General features: G+C 44.8%; 1 protein-coding gene across 8 annotated transcripts in view; it reads right to left on the bottom strand.

The window, feature by feature from the left end:
- Positions 1 to 208: 208 nt before the first annotated feature.
- The window catches only part of NDP (norrin cystine knot growth factor NDP), a 36412-nt gene continuing 19051 nt past the window's right edge, over positions 209 to 17569 (bottom strand). For 7 of the 8 annotated variants that reach the window (XM_013181342.3, XM_048065939.2, XM_048065942.2 and 4 more), the window contains 2 exons: positions 8120 to 8471; positions 209 to 1254 (listed from right to left, as the gene is read on the bottom strand). In XM_013181342.3, coding sequence (XP_013036796.1) covers positions 1027 to 1254; positions 8120 to 8293 — 402 coding nt within the window. In that variant the 5' untranslated portion in view covers positions 8294 to 8471 and the 3' untranslated portion in view covers positions 209 to 1026. Of the gene's footprint in view, positions 1255 to 8119; positions 8472 to 17150; positions 17225 to 17569 lie in introns of all 8 variants that reach the window. The other variant, XM_066979903.1, reaches the window with a different exon arrangement.

Here is a 17569-nt window from a genome sequence, read left to right as displayed (position 1 = left end):
GTGGGCCTACAGCCCAGCCAAGAGCTGTGGCATTCCCCCAGCAGCTGCTAAGCTGGATGGTGAGGCCATGGTCCAGGGCCCCATCAGTGGGATTCCCCTGCCTGTCTTTAAAAGGCAAAAGTGATCTATAAATGAAAAGAAACCCTAGGTTTGGTCATTATTTTAGTGGCTCTGCACATCAAGAGTTCTACCCAAGTTCAGAAAATACTCCATTTAGTATGTATCATTTTAATTTTTGTTTAATTTCTAGTGTTTGAGTAATGGCTTTTGTGACAGTTGCCATGTGTCACATTTCCAGGTTTTTAGAGGAGAAAAATGACTCTCATGACCTTTCACTTTTAAAGAGTTCCTCAGCCAGTGAACTGTGATGCTGTGTACCACAAATAATCATTTTAGCTGGCACTGGGTTAATCCCAGCACTACATTTCATACCGGGTTCACTTTTCAATGATTTATTTGCAATTTCTGCTAAACCACAGTTAAAGTTATCCAGCACTTGGCTGCTAGATCAGTAACAGGTAACCCTTGCAAATGACACAGTTTGTTTGAAAACCAATATAATGAGGAGACTGAGAATACACTAACAGGTTAAGAGGTGGTGTGTGGGACCGATGCCCACCCTCTGTCCGAACGTCAACTTCCAGAGAGCAGTGCTGCCATCCAGCTGACCTTCCTCCCTGTTCCTTTGCTGCCCTGGACCTAAAGAAAAAGCACTTCCCTATCATCAGGGCTGGGTCTGAAAAAGAAGAAACTGGCAAAAATACCCTTTCAGGGGAAAAAAAAAAAAAAGGTTTCTCAAAAATAAGTCCACATGCTTTTGCCTCTGTCACAGACTGTGTGTTGGTACTGGCAGCATCCAGGGCCCCAGGAGGTTTTCTGCGTTAGCTCTCGGCTCCAGCTCAGCCTGGGTAGTCGTGTCCTTCCTGCAACCCCGTGCTGGGAGCACCGGCCTCATCCAGGGTTACTTCTCGGGAGCCTTCCCTGGCAGCAGCATCCTGGTCCCCCCCTGCTGTGGCGGGCAGGCCCCTAGGAGTTGCATTCCTCGCAGTGGCAGGAGAGGATGTAGCGGTACGTCGCGGTGAGCCGCATGCCGCCCGAGCAGCGCAGCCGCATGGCTTTCAGCTTGGAGGTCTGGGGCCGGCAGCAGTGGCAGGTGGAGCGGAAAGGCTGCTTTAGGACAGTGCTGAAAGAAACCATCGGCTCCGAGCGCGACGTCTGGCTGCAGCGTCCTTCGCAGCGAGCCAGCAGCACCATCTGCGAAGGGAGAGACAACGGGTTAGGAAACGCGCCTCGGTGGCTGTGAGAGCACATGCTAGCACCTGCAGATGGGGCAGGTCCTTCCAGTCTGGCTGGCCTTTCTTCACCTCTTGCATCTCCCTGCTGTGGTGGAGGCACCCAGCCCCATGCATACACTGCCCTGGAGCCATGCCCCAGTGAGCTGAGGAGGTAATGCGGACAGGAGGAAAAGGGAGTCTCCTCCTGGGCACCCAGACACCGTCACTGATAAGAAATACAGGGCCTGGCTTTCTGAAGGCTGACTTGAGGGCTCCAAACAGTTGCAGCCAGCCCCGTTTTCCAGGCACAGTGACTGCAGGTGTGGCTTGCTAACCCCGGGGTTGTGGCAGCCAAGCCCTTAAATCATCAGCCAAACCAATGCTTCAGCTGGATGTTTTCCAATGTTTTGAGTTCATATAGTAGTGATCAGCAGAACTGGTCCTCTGGGCCAGTAAATCTCTCAAATGCTTAGATATATAAACATATAAATTAGAAATATAAAGAAGCAGCTTAGTTTATGGCTTCTAAAGCAGTAAGTTTCTAGCTCTGTTGTCTACAAAGATCACTTGGAAGATGTATTTGCAATTGTGTGCATGTATATATGTATAATTATATCAGTTATGTCTGTATAAAATGCACTGCATAGCATAAGGCAGTGAAAATGTACACAAATATGAACTCCTTGCTAAGTGTGAGGGTTCACCAGTGAGATTTTCAAAAAGCAGTACAAGCTCCATGGTTGTTCTCCTGCGTGAACCAACCGAGCTGTGACCAGGATAGGATAACCTGTACAATGGGAGGTGGTAAGGAATGAAATCCCATGGGAAGTCACCTGCTTCCCTTCCCAAAAATCCCTTACCGAGCAGGGGAGATGGCTATAGTCTCCCAAACTCTATATAAAACATGGAGATAATCTTTTCAAGATCAGGTGGTCATGTGGTTAGAAACAGCTAATATCACATTGCAGAGCTAAGTTTTTGGAGAGCTATAAACAACCTCTCATACCTTCTTGGGGAAGTAAATATTATATAAGTCCAAAACAGCTAATTCTGGTTAATGAACACAGAGTTTAAAATCAACTTTTTGTATCATCCAAGCAAGGTCAAAATGTGGCAGAGGCGATAAAATATGCAGTAAAAGAGCCATAACTCTATCCTATAACCAAGGAAGAAAACTGCATTTAAACTGTGTTGCACGCATCTCATGACTTCTCCAGACAATCCAGAAGGACAACTACAGATATGATAGCAAATATTTTACAATGTTAAACACCTCCGAGATTCTTTCACTGTTCATACTTGACTGACTACAAAACACCAAGTACAATATACCAGCACTGCCGGTGTCCTCGGGAAAGGCACTTATCATCCATAATGAACATTCTTTGTACAGTACTTAAAAAACGTCTCTTCCAAGCATACTTGCATGCTAAAATGATTACTTGGAAATGCACTAATATATTAACAACTACATCTTAATCAACATGGGCTGATCACAAGGAAGTTGCCTTCATGAGCTGATGTGCTGGGCTTGGTACCTACCACCTTCTTCCTCAGTTTAATTAAGAGAGGGGTTCTTGTTGTTCTCCAATAAACTTACAATCTCTTGTGATTCTTAGTATGAATTTATTGTCCCCTTTCTTTAATGCTGCCTATTCATAAGCAAATTCACTTTAACTGCTAGCAATACAGGTATGGGAATGAAATTTCTGTATTCTGTTGAGCCACACACCAGCTCTGGATGTACCAGCAATGTCAGGCTCCATCATACCAGTGTATTTACTGTATATGAGAAGAGGGCAAGGGACAGTTACTACAGTCCTAGCACCCCGTTACTGACAGATGAACATCCACTTTTATCCCCTGGCAAACAAAACTCCCTTCCCATAGTGAGTCAGGCAGCTGGTGAAGAGTGATATGGGTGTCTAACCTTGTGTGTATTGCAAAGGAAAGATGGCAGATTAGGACATTTAAAACAATTAGTTTCCTTCACTGCATCTCGACAGCCCTCCTTAGGCGCCCCGCTCTGAGCAGGTCATCAGACTGTGAACAATGTCACAGGCTCTTCCCCAGCCTCTGGCTGATGAGGAGACTGAGGAGCAATCCAGCTGCAGCCTGCAACCACTCAAAGGAGGGTTATAAAGACAACGCAGACAAACTGTCCTCAGGAGTGGCAACAGGGGTCGTAAAATGGCCACCAGCTGCTTTTTGGGAGGTTCAGGGGACCTCCAGAGTCCCCTCCAACCAACATTTCTCTGATTCTGTGATTTCAGACCGAATGTGACAGCACAGATTTCTGTACGATGGTGATGACTTCTAATGTTTGATGCCTAAGGAGCTGGAACAATTAGCCACTTCTGGCACTTTTATCCTAAGGAGTTTATGCCATGCATCTGCTCCTGTATTGGCAGGTACTATCGGAAACACTGGGGGAGGGAACAAACAAACAAACAAACAAAAAAACAACCCAAAAAACAACCCCCTAAGGAACATGATTAAGGACTACAGAAGAGTTGCAGTGCAAATAGAACAATAGGGCAGAATTATCTGATGTGTCAATATCTATCTCAGCCTTTCTAGTGCAAAACCAATCAATATTTCTTCAATATGCAACTGCATTTATAATTGCTTAGCGAGCTTTGTCTTTTAAAACATGTTTCATTCTTTGGAGACTCTAATTTCAACCTCAAATTTTGCTGGCTACCTAGTTTTACCATACCTCAGAAGAGGATGGTTAGTATTAATCACATAAAATTGCACAGTGTTGGTTTTATGCTTTATTTTTGGGTTACAGTGTAAATTTTTACAAATGGCACTACTCCATGGCTCTCTAGTCAAGCTTGCAGGAGAAAAACTATTCAGATTTCCCATTTTGACGCCTTTCTAAACTTCTGGACTAACCTGAAGCCCTCAGCATAATTTAATCTCCTCCTCATAGATCCCAAAGAGCACCAGCAGATTTTAGCAGGTGTGCAAATGAGCTGGAAATAGCATGTACTTTAAAAGCTTTGCTTTGCCATTTAATCAATTGCACCAGCTGTTTATTGCATCGTATACCATAGTGCAATAGAGATTATCGCCTAAATAATTAGTAATGATATGATGGCATAGCACAACAATACAGTAAGTGTATATATAGTAAAAATGTGTGGGTACTTTATAACCTGATATCTGTGCCTCTTGGCTCCCCTGCTCCCCCGCACATAGTAGCCTGTGCATGTCACCTTGCGGTGCTATTCACGGGAGCGCAGTGTGATGCAAGACGAGAGCAGCAGGGGTTCTGCATGCTTGTTTGAGCATCTAGAAAAATATATTTTCTTACTTAAAGTCAGCAAGCTCATAAACATCTGATGGCTGTAGAGCAACCACGTGCTGGAAATTTAGAACTGGTTTGTTACAGCGGGTGTCTGTAGTCCTCTGTTCCACACCCTTCAGCAGCACACCGAGGCCTAGAGAACAGATGTGCTGAAATGCATGAGCAAAGACTTGACTTGCACACAGCCTGGCCAAAAGCAGGAATGGCTGTAAAGCTCATGAGCCACCTCTTGAGCAAATGTCTTCATCCATTTCCTAAATCTTTCTTCATCTGGCATGTCTCTCTGGCCCGGATTCTTTGCTCCTAGGATGTCAATGGTAGCACTCCTCCAGCACATCTGGAGGAAGCACTTGTGACAGCCAATACTGTAATTTTTGAGGATCTGATTGCACTGGTGATATGATCCAGCACGTTTAAGACAAGTGACAGAGGTCAGGCAGAAACCAGTATGGTCCAGAAAGGCAGTACCTCATGAGCTGACACATATTTCCTTGAAGTCAAAGGAAAACACAGTTTTTCAGTAACAAATTGCTTTCTTTCATCCCTCCTTTGCATCTTCTATACATTCTGTTACTATAATGGACTACATTTCCGAAGGCTCTGGAAACCTGTTTTCAACATCTGCTTGAAGTCACAAGCAAGAGGGATTTTAATGGCTAAATTATATTAGCTGAACATTTCCAAATGTAACCAAACTACTTCCCATGTGGGTACAACGGGCAGCCTCCACAGAGAGTTATGGTGGACACAATCCTTTTTTAACCAAGACGGGCAGCAAATGTAATACGTCTTGCAATTTCTGAAGCCATTTTTAACTTCTGTAATTCTATGCTGCACTAAAAGGGAAAACATACGGAGTGAGAAGGGACAGCTTGGTGGAACCAATGTGTCATGCCAAAAATGGTCAAAGTCTCTGCTTGACAGAAATTGTCTGTTCAAGCTCCACAATAGAAACTCAGTGGAAACAAGAGGTACCACAATTCCCACAGCTACGCCAGCAGAACCTGCCTTTTTTTGGCTTGTTTATATTTTATCACAATATATATAGGAGCAGGCATTGTGTCTAATTTTCATTAGCAAGTCTAATATTGATCTGTGTTTATATGCTAAATCCAGAACAGAAAAAAAAAAAAAAAAGAGCTTGACTTAACAAGCAGAAAGAAGGTTTCTAGGAAAAGTCAAAATTGTTCTGCTTTGCATGGAAACTGTTTTCAACTGTTTTCATTTTCCACTTCATGAGAAAGTCCATACAACTTACAGTATTGTTAAAAAACGGTTCTTGAAACTGTTGCGGAATTTGGGAAGACAAAAGATGTGATAATATTTTCAAACATGATTTCCATTAAAGGCTTGATTTCAAAAAAATGTCATGGACCTTCTCTCAGTTAGAGTTACAACATGTTTATGTCAACAGCTTTTTTTTCTCAAAGCCCTGTTTTAAAATAACATGTTTTTCATTAGCTTGCCTTCCTTGTTCTCATTTCCATCAGTCCCACTCCTACAAGATTGATTGCTTTTCTCTGTCATAGGGATGATAAGAAACTGAATTGGTGGTGGGATTTCTTCCTTCCTTCCTTCCTTCCCTCCTTCCTTCCTTCCTTCCTTCCTTCCTTCCTTCCTTCCTTCCTTCCTTCCTTCCTTCCTTCCTTCCTTCCCTTCCTTCCTTGCTTCCTTGCTTCCTTCCTTTCCTTCCTTTCCGTCCTTTCCTTCCTTTCTTCCCTCTCTCACTGTTTCTTCACAAAACCAGTGCCCTACCCGATGCCTGCAGCAGCTGGGATATTAAGATAAACCAGGAGAGGAAGCAGAGCGAGAAAGGCAGCCACACAGTAAAAGGGCTTTGTTCAGGTGAGCAGGAGCATGCACATCCCAGCCATGGTGCAAAATAAATGATAGCATCCTGGAGAGGTGCAATCACAACTCCTGGTCACAGGGACACAGGCTCCACCTAACACAGTTATACTAAAAGCCACCAGCACACTCAGCCAAGGAATCAAAGCCCATGAGTTGTGTAGGAAGCAATACCCTGAACACATAAGAAAACCACAGCTGGGGTGCTGCAGGGGCTGTTTTGGGGGAATGCAGGAGTGTATTTAGCACAGAGGCACCAGTCCTGGGGACAGGAGAGGCTGGACACTGCAGTGGCTGCTGGAGAGACAAGAAGCAGAGGCAAAACCGTGCTGTGGGAGCTCACTGCAGCTAGGGATCGGGTGGGAGACGGCCCACAGGAGAGGACAGACTGGGACATGGGAGCCCATTCTCCACACAGCCCAGCAGGTTGTGAGATGGGTGCGAGGGAGCCCCAAGCTTGGCCTTCCCACGTTCCCAGCTTGGAAGCTTCCAGGCCCCCTAACCCCACCGATGGTGCCCAGCCACTACCGCAGGCTCTCCCCAGCAGCCCTCCTGGTGCTTGGGCACCGAGCTGAGATGATTTTCTGTTGATGCTTCGCTCTGTGCTTTATTCTACACGTTATGGCCTGCTGCTGCCAGTGGTATTGCCTCATCCACACACTAAGCCCGAGAAGCAAATATTCTGCACACAAAGTGACTCAGGTGGAGGAGGAGGGGTCTCTGCAGCTGGTGTGGCTCCCCTCTTCTCAAATCTCCCAGGCTTGATGCTGCTGAGCTTTGCTCCTAGGCAACACCATAGCCAGCCTTCCTGCCCTAAAACCCACCACACACCCATCTCCGATTGCTCTCCTACGTGTCCCAGAGCCAGCAAAAGTGCTGCCGTGGACTGCTGCTCCCTTCCGTTATCCCAGGAAGCTGGGTGTGTGAGGCAAGTCCCTTTCAGAACAGAAGGATGGCCAACGTGGAGACAGCATACACTCTCATTTAGCTCATTTGGAACAAATAAGGACAAGACAAAGGGGACCAGCATGGATTTTCCCATTGTTTCTCCCCATTCTTTTTCTCTGCACAATGAAATAAATGACTGTAGGCTACACATACTGACCGTTTTGACACAAGATTTTTCAGGCTTGAAATCTCAAAGGAAAGGCAAGCTTGTATTCCTTTCCGTGAAGCCCTAAAGTAAACATCCAGTTGGGATTCTGCACAAAAACAAAGGCTTTGAAACTAAATGGGAAAAAAAAGTCAGCAGTGTTTTTCACATTCTTTTTTCATTACCACTTTATAGCTTGATTCTTTATCTCAGTGGTCGGTCTCACAAGTTGTAAGTTTACATGCTCTGAATTAAAGACTCGCTTGCAGGAGGGGGCTGACTAGGATGATCTACATTTCCAAACTTGCCCAGCTCCTTGGTGCTGGCAGCTGAGCCCCAAATTTGCTCCTTTGGCTCGCCTCATTTAGCGCGTGTGTTAGTCTGACCATCACTGTGTGCTTCTCCTTTTGAAAAGGTGAAGAAGAAAAGACCCAGGAGACTTCCTCTCCAGCTGACGCATACACTCAGGTGTCTCTGCCTCTGTCTATCTCTGTGTTTTGGTCGCAAGGAATTGGTGAAGAGAGACCCACACAAAATGGCTCATTTTAACAACTCCCCTGCAGCGAGGGAGGTGAGAGGAGCCCTTACCTTCGAGCTGCACTTGTACAGGGGGTGGCTGATGGAGTCCACGTAGTGATGCCTCATGCAGCGACTGGGATCAGCGTCGATCATGAAGGAACTGTCTGTTTTACTGTCCGCATCTCCCATCATTGCCAGGAGCGAGAGCATGGAAATAGAAGCCGCAAGTACATGATTTCCCATTGTTGAGGAACTTCGCGGTGATAACAGCAGAGGGAGGTAGAGTATTAAAAAAACTCCAAATCGTGGGACCCAGTTCCTCTCCAGGATAGCGAAAAGTCTGGTTTAAGTCTCTTAGCTGTCATTCTTCTGGAGTTAGAGTTTACTGAGATTGTAATCCATCAGAGAATCTCCCGAGTAGCTGGAATAAAAACACCATAAATCAAAAAACTAACCTAAAAAAGCTCTGGAGAAAAACTGACATAAATAATAACAAGGCTCATAGGATTTTTGCTTGCCAAAATACACTCTCTGAGCAAGTATCATTCCCACAGTAGGTACGGCATGCAGCATTAGGAATGAGATGTCAAGGCCTTGTTCCTTTAAGCACTGCTCCATCGTTCTACTAGGGAGAACCTTTTAACTTGTAATGTCACAAGAGCTGCAACACCCATCTTTTTGACTTGGTGATGTCCCTAACGGGATCCCCTCCAAGCTGGTGATTGGTAACACATCAGAGATTGCTGCAAATGGGAAGGAGTGCATATTCTCTCAAAGTGTCAAAAATATGCTCAGGGAGTTGGGGGGGCACAGTCAGGCTGCTTCCTGGAGTACAAGGGGGAATTTCCCAGGCAGCAAACAGAGAGGATGCTCCACAGGCTGTGTGCTGCTCTCCTGCAGGGACAAAGGGTGCACTGAGTCCCAGACCAGGCACGAGCAGTGCAGTGCCTGTTAATTAAAGCAGGATCTGAAAAACACATTATATTCCTTAAGATCAAAGTACATCAAAGAAAGCTATCGATCGGGGAAAAAAATGATATGCAGGTGGGGTCACACAGATTCCCACTTGGTCATCTGGTTTCTGATGCATGTTGGAGACCCATCCCCCCAAAATAGGCACACGACAACCCTGAGCAGCTCCCCAGGTGGGCATCTCCCTGGGTTGCTCCACCACAGGCCCTTGGGCATTATTCCAAAGCTGGTAGTCTTAAATGGGCAATTTACTTTTGCTTTTACTACAGGCAGCTATGGCTTGAAAGAGCTGCGAATTTCCCACCCAAACATAACCTGACGGAGCAAAGAGCAGCTCTCAGTACAGCTAAAAGTGTGAGGACTTTCTGAAGAAAATTGCGGTAAAAAAAGTTCACCGCTCACGCAGAAGCGTTCTTCCCGAGTGCCTTGCCTATTTAAAGAGATGCTGTGTGCCTTTATTGCCTTACACAAGCTCTTTCAAAACCGCTCTCTGCTTTGCTGGCGATGCTCTAAAACGACTGATACTCATCTTCCAAACAGCCTGAAACTGCGAGGCCTCCCCACCAGAGTGCTTAATGATTTGTGTACTGCTTGATGGCTCGCTCCAACACTTTTGCAAGAGGAGTCCATAGCAGTGGTAAACATTTCCAGAGCTCGTCCAAGCTGGGAGTCGGGACTTGTCGGGCTGAAGTGACATACAAAGTCTCACGCTGGGAAGAAATGTAATTAGGGATGCTCTGTGTGTTAGACGGTTTTAAAAGCCTTTTTTGGGTTTCAAACTATTGTCCAAGTGCCTAAATAGAAAAGGAAAAATTATGTTGACAGTATCTAACAGACAATATATTTTTTCCCAGACTGTTACCTATGACCTGCTGTATTTCCTTAAGCAAATGTTTTTCAGTGGATATGGCATTGAAAAAAATACCATATCTTTGCAGTATATGGATCTTAAGCAACATTAAACACTTAGGATTTGGGATACATCTTTGCACAATCTCCTTCATCTCAACAAATATTCCTCCAAACATTTTAGCAGGGCAAGACAGAAACCTCCCGGTCACGGGAGCTGGGACAGAGTCCTCCACAGAAGCAAGATGTACGACTGTGGTTCATGGAGACGCTGTCCAAGCATTAGCTAACAGGACGAGTGATGCACTTTTTTTGTGTTTAACCTTTTACCTACTTTCCTATTCTTTATAAAGAGGCTGACCAAAACACTCTGCTTGGCAAGGTCTCTCTCCAGCATAGCTAACCAGTATTACACACCCAGTAACTCCCTCTCTGTCCAAGTAAATTTACTTGATATTGGATGGTCTCATCTCATTTACCACTATGTCCAGGGATCCCCCTTTCCCACTCTCTCAGTCCCACTGTCATTTTTGTTTGTTTGTTTGTTTCTCCATCTTCCTATGGTTTTGATCAGCATGATCTAATACAGTGAGAGAAATCTCGAGTCCTGGATCAGTTTTCAAAGGCTTATCTCTCTAGTTTTCTTCAGGAAATAATTGGATGACACAAAGTCTGCCTCACGAAAATACTGTGAGAAAGCTGGAAAGGAGCAGGGAAAAATGTGAGAAAAGGAAAATGTGTGTACCTTCTTTAGGATAAGCACAGCACAAAATCTGTACAAAAAGTATTAGCGCTCTCACAATCTTTTGAAATCTCTGTGATACTTTCCTCGCAAAGACGTAGTGAGATCGGATAATAAAACTCCAAAAGAAGAAAAGAATAGTGCTATCACATTACTTGTTAGTAAAAAGAGAGGCCATCTTTTGTGACTCATCTTTTGTGAAAAAGCTGGGTTCTGCTGTTGATGGGCATATTGGCAGTATGAGTGTGTCTGTATTGGAAGCATGTCTGTGGGCAATGTTGGGATATTTGCACATCCAGTATCTACTGACATACTTATATGAGGCATACATATACATTTCTCAAGTACATATACAACATATAATTGAGCTATACGGAAAACAAACAAACAAACAATCAAAAAAACATCTCACAGGTATATTTAAACATACAGAAGTTAGTGTGCATTTGGAGCAGCAGAAAAAAAATGGTTGGGTAAAAAAGGTCTAAATATTTTCCCTCAGGTACATCACCATAGTGAGTATTTTGACATGACATTTCCATTTCCAGCTGAAATTATGCACTGGCATTTCACTTTAAATTAGCATTCAAAATTTATTTCTTTAAAAGAAAAAAATTTGTAATCCTTTTGAAATGTTGTCTGAAATTATAAAATCCTACACAGTACATGGTATCAGGAGTAGCATCTGTAGTTTCCTGTCTATCCTTCTATCCAAAAGCAGAAGTACATATGTAATCATTAATCATTATATATGTTCTTAAGATGACATTTTGTGTTCTGTTTCATCTTGTCAAAATCAAGTATTTCACATAAAAAATTTTTATTTTGTCTGAGCCGCCTTTTTCCTGGTTTCTTTTCATGTGAAAAGTTGTGGTAAACAATCAACCTGCCAAGCTACCAAAGAGGAAGCAAAAACGCTTCTGCTTTACAGCATCCAATAAAGAAAAAGATGCAACGGTGACTTCATCTTCCTAGGCCGAAAATTGGCTACAAAAATATTTGGCCCAACAGTGGATGAAAACCACTCCTTCCTGTTCTTTCAGAAATCACTGATACGGGTATTACATGTTGTTAATAATAGGCTTACAACGCACTTTCCCTATAAGTACTTTTGGAGAATTCATATGGACATAGCATGCTAAATTACAGCTGTTATCCAAAACTGCTACAGCTGTTACCTAAAAACTGCAGGGAAAAATAGAAGCCATCCCAAAGTAAGACCATACAAACATGTAATCCAAGACTGTATTACACATGAACATCAGGGCAGAGTTAAGGTTACTTTCCCAATTTTTCATTATCATTAACTGTTTTTTGAATGCTGAAATAAAGATTTTATATCATAGTCTTAATATAATTTAAAGAGTAGTGAAGGTTAAGAAGGTTTTTGTTTTCCTTTAAGGACAGAGGATAAATTCCATCATCTGGAATTATTTAGCCAGTTGCTTTGAGAGAACGTAAACAGAAATTCCCTTTCACTATGTATCTTGGAAAAAAACAAGAACTGAGGAATTCTCTGAAGGTCTATTGGATCTGCACAGCTTTTACTCTGGAAGATAGGAGGGGAGCAATGGAAAAGCTCATTTCTGGTGTACTTCTATTTAGCTGTTCCCTCCTTGTGAGCCCTGTGAATTAGGCATGCACGTATGTTCAGCTTGGCCTTCATTTGCCATGTATTTTCCATGCTTGAGACTCCTGCTTGACAACGATGGTGCAGTTCAATTCACTCAATGTCTTTTATGTTTCAGAGGCTGCCAAAATCCAGTTGGAGCAGCAGTGTGTATATATAACTAAGCCAGGCCTTGCATGTTGTGCATATTTAGTAAACACAATTACTTGGATCCTGCCATGTGGTTCCCTCATTCTGAATTTGTTATGTAAACACAAAAGTTACAAGACTACTCAGTTTCTCCAACTCCAGCCCTAAAAAAAGTGTCACTACCCACATATGCAACTCTGTGTGTGTGTGTGTGTGTAGATCACCACTGCTGTTCGGACAGAAATGCCACAGAGATCTTTATGAGGGCAAAATGGATTTCTCCAGATCTTTTCATACCTGGAGAAGTTTAGATCAGAAAGGTTGGGATTCGGGGCACGTGCACTCTGCTAAGATCTGGACTGGAACAGAAAAGACTGTGTTGGTCAAACCATGTTGCAGCATTGCAGGATTTGTTCTGCAGGATTAAGCTCTCCATTGCCATGAGAAGGGACACAAAAGGGGCTAGGGAGGTGGGGATGGGCAACCTGTGCTCTGCAAATAAATGTGGCTTTCTTCTCATTAGGTCTGTTTTTGTTACAGCAATGAAGTAGCTGCCATGTATATATACATTTGAAAGCCTTGCTCTGCTCCACAGCCACCTTTCAAAACGCCTGACCAAAGGACAGAGCAGCCATGTGGCAACAGGTGAACTCAAGTTTTTTCGGGGAAAATGTCTCCATGCAGCACTCAGATAGGTTTCTTCCCCTCCCTTCTGCCTCAGCAGTGGCTGAGGGGCTGTGGGGTGGCCGTCGAGGCATGGGGCTGTGGAGTAGGCCCACAGGGGCAGTGGGTGCTGAGCCTCGGACACGTCGCAGGGCTTTGCATGCCCACAGCATAAAAGCAGTGCAGCTCTACACAGGGGGAGAGAAAAAAGCCTGGAGGCTCACTCCTGGTGGGAGCCAGTAGCAGCTAGTAGGCAACAGCAAGGGGAAAGGAAGGAAACAATGGAAAAGAAAACAGGCTCAAAAGAAGGGTTGGAACCTCTCCATCTGGATGCCCACAGAAGGGAAGCATATCTTCTGGTCCTACTGAGGCTACACTGTCCTACAGCCCACCGGCCAGCAGTTGCAGAGCATTGCCCCTTGAAAACCAAGAAGAGAAAATGGGCACTGCCTCTGGACAACCAGAAATATCAGGCACATTGGTGGCAGTCTGGTGAGATGCCTACACTTCATCTTCTGCTCTGAGGCTTCGCTAGTGCATTAATATTTCTGGAGATAAACACCTGTGCTGGTAAGTAGACTGAGAAAAAAAAAAAAAACAAAGAAAAAACATGGTAATTAAAGCAAAGGAAACAATGAAACAGTAGTCGCAGCATGTGTAAAGGAAGAATGCAGTGCTGCAGGCATGGGGCTCGCTCCTGGGGCTCCATGTGGCTGCTGTGCCCCCACGAGTGGGGGCAAGATGTGGGACCTGGCATGTAGAGTGGAACACATCGGGCACTCGTGCAGCCTGAGCTTGGCTCCCCTCTTGAAGTTTCCAAGCGTATTTGCAGTCCTCCAGGTAGCTACAAGAGGGGGGAGAGCTACCGGTAGGTTTCTGCTGGGTTGAAATAACAAAGTCTAGTGGGTGCCGCAGGCTGGCGCCCAGCCAGCAGACAGGCAGGGACAAAAAATCCAGAAAGGTTTTTAATACACTCGCAAAGAATAGCTTCTGGTGGACAAAAGAGTGCTTGTATTTTTGTTCTTTCCTTTTCCTGCCTCCAGGAAACTTTAAATAGATTGATTAGAGGCATGCATAGGATCCGTCTCTAATGAGCTCTGGAGCGCGCCGCTTAATGGCAAGGTGATGCCAGCCTTGGATTCTTTCTTTATTCTTGCGTCTTGCTAAACAGCAGAACAGTCCTGATCCTGAGTCTGGGACAGGAATCGAGAGGAAGGCAGTTTTGCACTTGGTCATCCAGCGGGTGCTGGACGGCATCACCCCTCGGAGAAGCACCGGGCGCAGAGCTGAGCTCTCGGGAGGCGACCGGCGGGGTGGTGGCTGCTGGGTAAATGCAAATACTCCCAGCCGAGCATTAGCTATAGGATTTGCTTCAGTAATTACCTCTGCTTTAGTCTTATGACCCAACATAAGGCAGAATGACTCTTGGCCAAATTACAAGTTGCTGAGAGGTCTAGGGCATTCGGGCATGTGTCCTCTACCTGTTGGAGTGTGCTGCAAACCAGTGGGCATTTCTGGTTCTCTGGCTTTTATTATTCTGCATGCCTGATGATTAGAGGCTGCTTTGAGGCACTGACTAGAGAGCCTAAAGAACCGTAGTTATCAATAGATGTGGGAGCTGGTATGAGTTTCTTGCTCTTTAATATGAAGTAAAGACATCCCTGCCACCAGGACCAGTAGAGAGCTATGCATGCTGGAGGCAACCCACAGCCAAAGGGGATGTTTCCTCTTTTCTGGCCCTAGGGACAGAATCCTCTCTTCTTTTACACACAGCAAAAATTCCAGCCACCATCCATACACCTCGGATAATTAGGGAACCTAAACATTTGGCTCATGGTAGCAATTTTATGTCTTCTAACAAGGGGAGCAGCGTTCCCCTGGGTCCCACTCTCTTTGAGCCGTGCTGCTATGACAGTAATGCGATTGTCACTGCCATGGTATGCTTAACCTTTGCCAAACCAGAGCTGAGGCATTAACTCAGATCCTCAACTCACATGTCTTAAAGGGCAACGTAACCTGTGCTGCCTCTGCAGCCCCATAACAATAAGCATGAAAATGTGACAAGCGTAAGCCGTAACAATGATTGATGCAGATAGAAAAATAACAAAGAGCAGCTAAAAAACACTGATGCAGTGGAATTCCTGGGAGCGGTGTCTCCATGGCATCAGCAGCCAAATGCTGGGACACCAGAAGAAAGGCTGGATTCGCCCGTGGTAGAAAGGATCGCCACGCTGCTCAGTGAAATTCCAGTAAATGGGACAAGAGCTGATGGTGTCTGGAAGTGGTAGTGCCACTGCTGCCCGGATAATGGTCTGAATTAGATTATGTGAAAAAAGAAGGAATATATAGACCACCAGCTGCTCAAAGGCTTACAACAACCTTGCTTTTATTGTTCGGCTAAGTTAGAGGTGGGGCATCAGAGGGATTCCACGCATACCACTGCAGAGAAATTTTAATATGTTCCACGCTGACACATATAAAAAGGAAATAACAGCTGATCATAGCCAGCGGAGCCTGCAGCATCTCTTCATACGCCTGCACAGAAGCATGGGCAAAGAGGGGTGCTTTTGGTCAGAGAGATAGACAACAGAGCCAACCTGGCAGCAGCCCCACTTTTCTCCTGCCACCGGCCTGGCCTTTGGCGAAAGAGCTGTTGAATTGGAAGCAACGAAAGAGGGATGGAAAAAAGGTGAAGCAGGCACGGCTACTGACCCCATCCCAAGATACCAGGGTGTGTAGAAGGGCAGGGGAGCGGAGAGGCTGAACGCTTAACATGATGAAAAGAAACACGTGTTTACACAACCCACAACGATCCAATGGAACAAGATATTGCAGAGGGCAAAAGTTTAGCGGGGCGCAGCAAAAGGACTTGATATGTATGAGAGGGTTGCAGCCGTAAGGGTTTTATTTTTAAAGAGTTTGGGGAAGGGTTGTAAACTCTCGGGACTCTGAGAGCTCAGTCGATGGGGTTAGGGGAAAATCCTTCACAGCAGCAAGTTCCCCCGTAGCTGCCTGCCCCGGGGTCTCTGCGTCTTGCTTTGATGTGGCCGCTTCCAGCCACGCTCAAGAGGTGGATTACTCAAATAACAGGGGGCTGTGGTGCGGGCTCATGTAGCAAAACTTTCCTAAGCCACAGAGCAACAAGTCTGTCCCGGTACTCAGGGGGACGTTAGAGGCAGAGGAACTTGTCCTGTTTGTAATATAACTGTCTGGTAGTTGTAATTGCAATTACAATATTAGTATTTGGAAAAAATAAATAAATAAATAAATTCTACTGTCAATTAAATAAATAATCTGCCAGACTTGTTGCAAAAATAAATGTCTCAGAGGCTTCACGCAAACTTTGTACCATAGGTCTTCAGCTCCCTTCAAGGTCCAAGGACAGCCTTGGTCACTTCCGAGCACATCTGGGAGCAGGGGGTCGGGGAGGAGATAGGATCAGCTGCAGGAAATGGGGAATGAAGTCACTCCATGAGGATTCCCTGTCAAATGAGTCACTGTGGGCATCGGTGCCAGACCTCCAAGGAGGTGGTTCGCTTCCCTCCCACCCTGGCAAAAAACACTGCAATGCTGGCTACTCAAGCAAGCAAGAATATACACGTGGCACATTAGGGATTTTTCCTATGGCACATTCGGAGTTGTCCCCTATGGCACATGAGAGGTTTTTCTGGTGGGGTGGATGGCTATTGCCAACATCAGCCATGCTTTCATGGCTACCTGGGGTATTGCTACTGATAACTGTACACAAGACTGTCCATAACAAGAGTCCTGCTCTGCAAGGAGGAATCATCAGCATACATGCATCTGTTCAAGAAAAGGTGCTGCACAAAACCAGGGAACTTACACAGGGCACCTTCATGTAGTGATCTGGGCTTGTAATTGTAATAATCAGCGGTAGCCCCTAATTATATCCCTTAACTAAATCAAATCACTTTCTATTTTGTAAGCCTGAAACATCTTCTATTCCTTCCCCTTTTGCTTTTAAATGGAAAATCTTAAAACATCTTCTTATAATATCAGTATTACAAATAACATTGCATTGTTCCAGCATGAATAATGTCAAGGTACAAGTCACATTGGTAACCCCTGATTCAAGCTGGTAAGTAATTACTCACCAAATAGTTGTATTTAAGTCAAGGGAATTATTCATGTGCATAACTGCTCACAGATATGAGTAAGGTCCCACAGCCTGGGCAAAAGCGAACATCATTAGCAATTCAAAAGAAAAGAATAGAGGCCCTAAAATGTAGGTGGAGGAAGGACAAACAACACTGCGATTATTATATCCAATTCATTGACCCCCCACCAGGCATATGGGCCGCTTCCAATAGGAAATAATTTTACAGTGAGGAACTGGTTTGAAGTGAGTTTGTACCCACTGGTGGTTTTAAATAATCGTTCGACTGTTCTCTTCCAGTATGCAGTGTCCTCACCTCTCAGCAACTAGGACAGAGTCACAAAGCTCTAGAAACTGTGACAGCATTTAGGATTTTTTTTTCATCTTTAAAGAACAGCAAGAACTTCAGCAAGTTAC

The sequence above is a fragment of the Anser cygnoides genome, chromosome 1, assembly GCF_040182565.1.
Source record: "Anser cygnoides isolate HZ-2024a breed goose chromosome 1, Taihu_goose_T2T_genome, whole genome shotgun sequence".
Taxonomy (NCBI): Eukaryota; Metazoa; Chordata; class Aves; order Anseriformes; family Anatidae; genus Anser; species Anser cygnoides.
The sequence above is the reverse complement of the archived record's forward strand: the minus strand, read 5'-3'. Positions and strand labels throughout refer to the sequence as shown.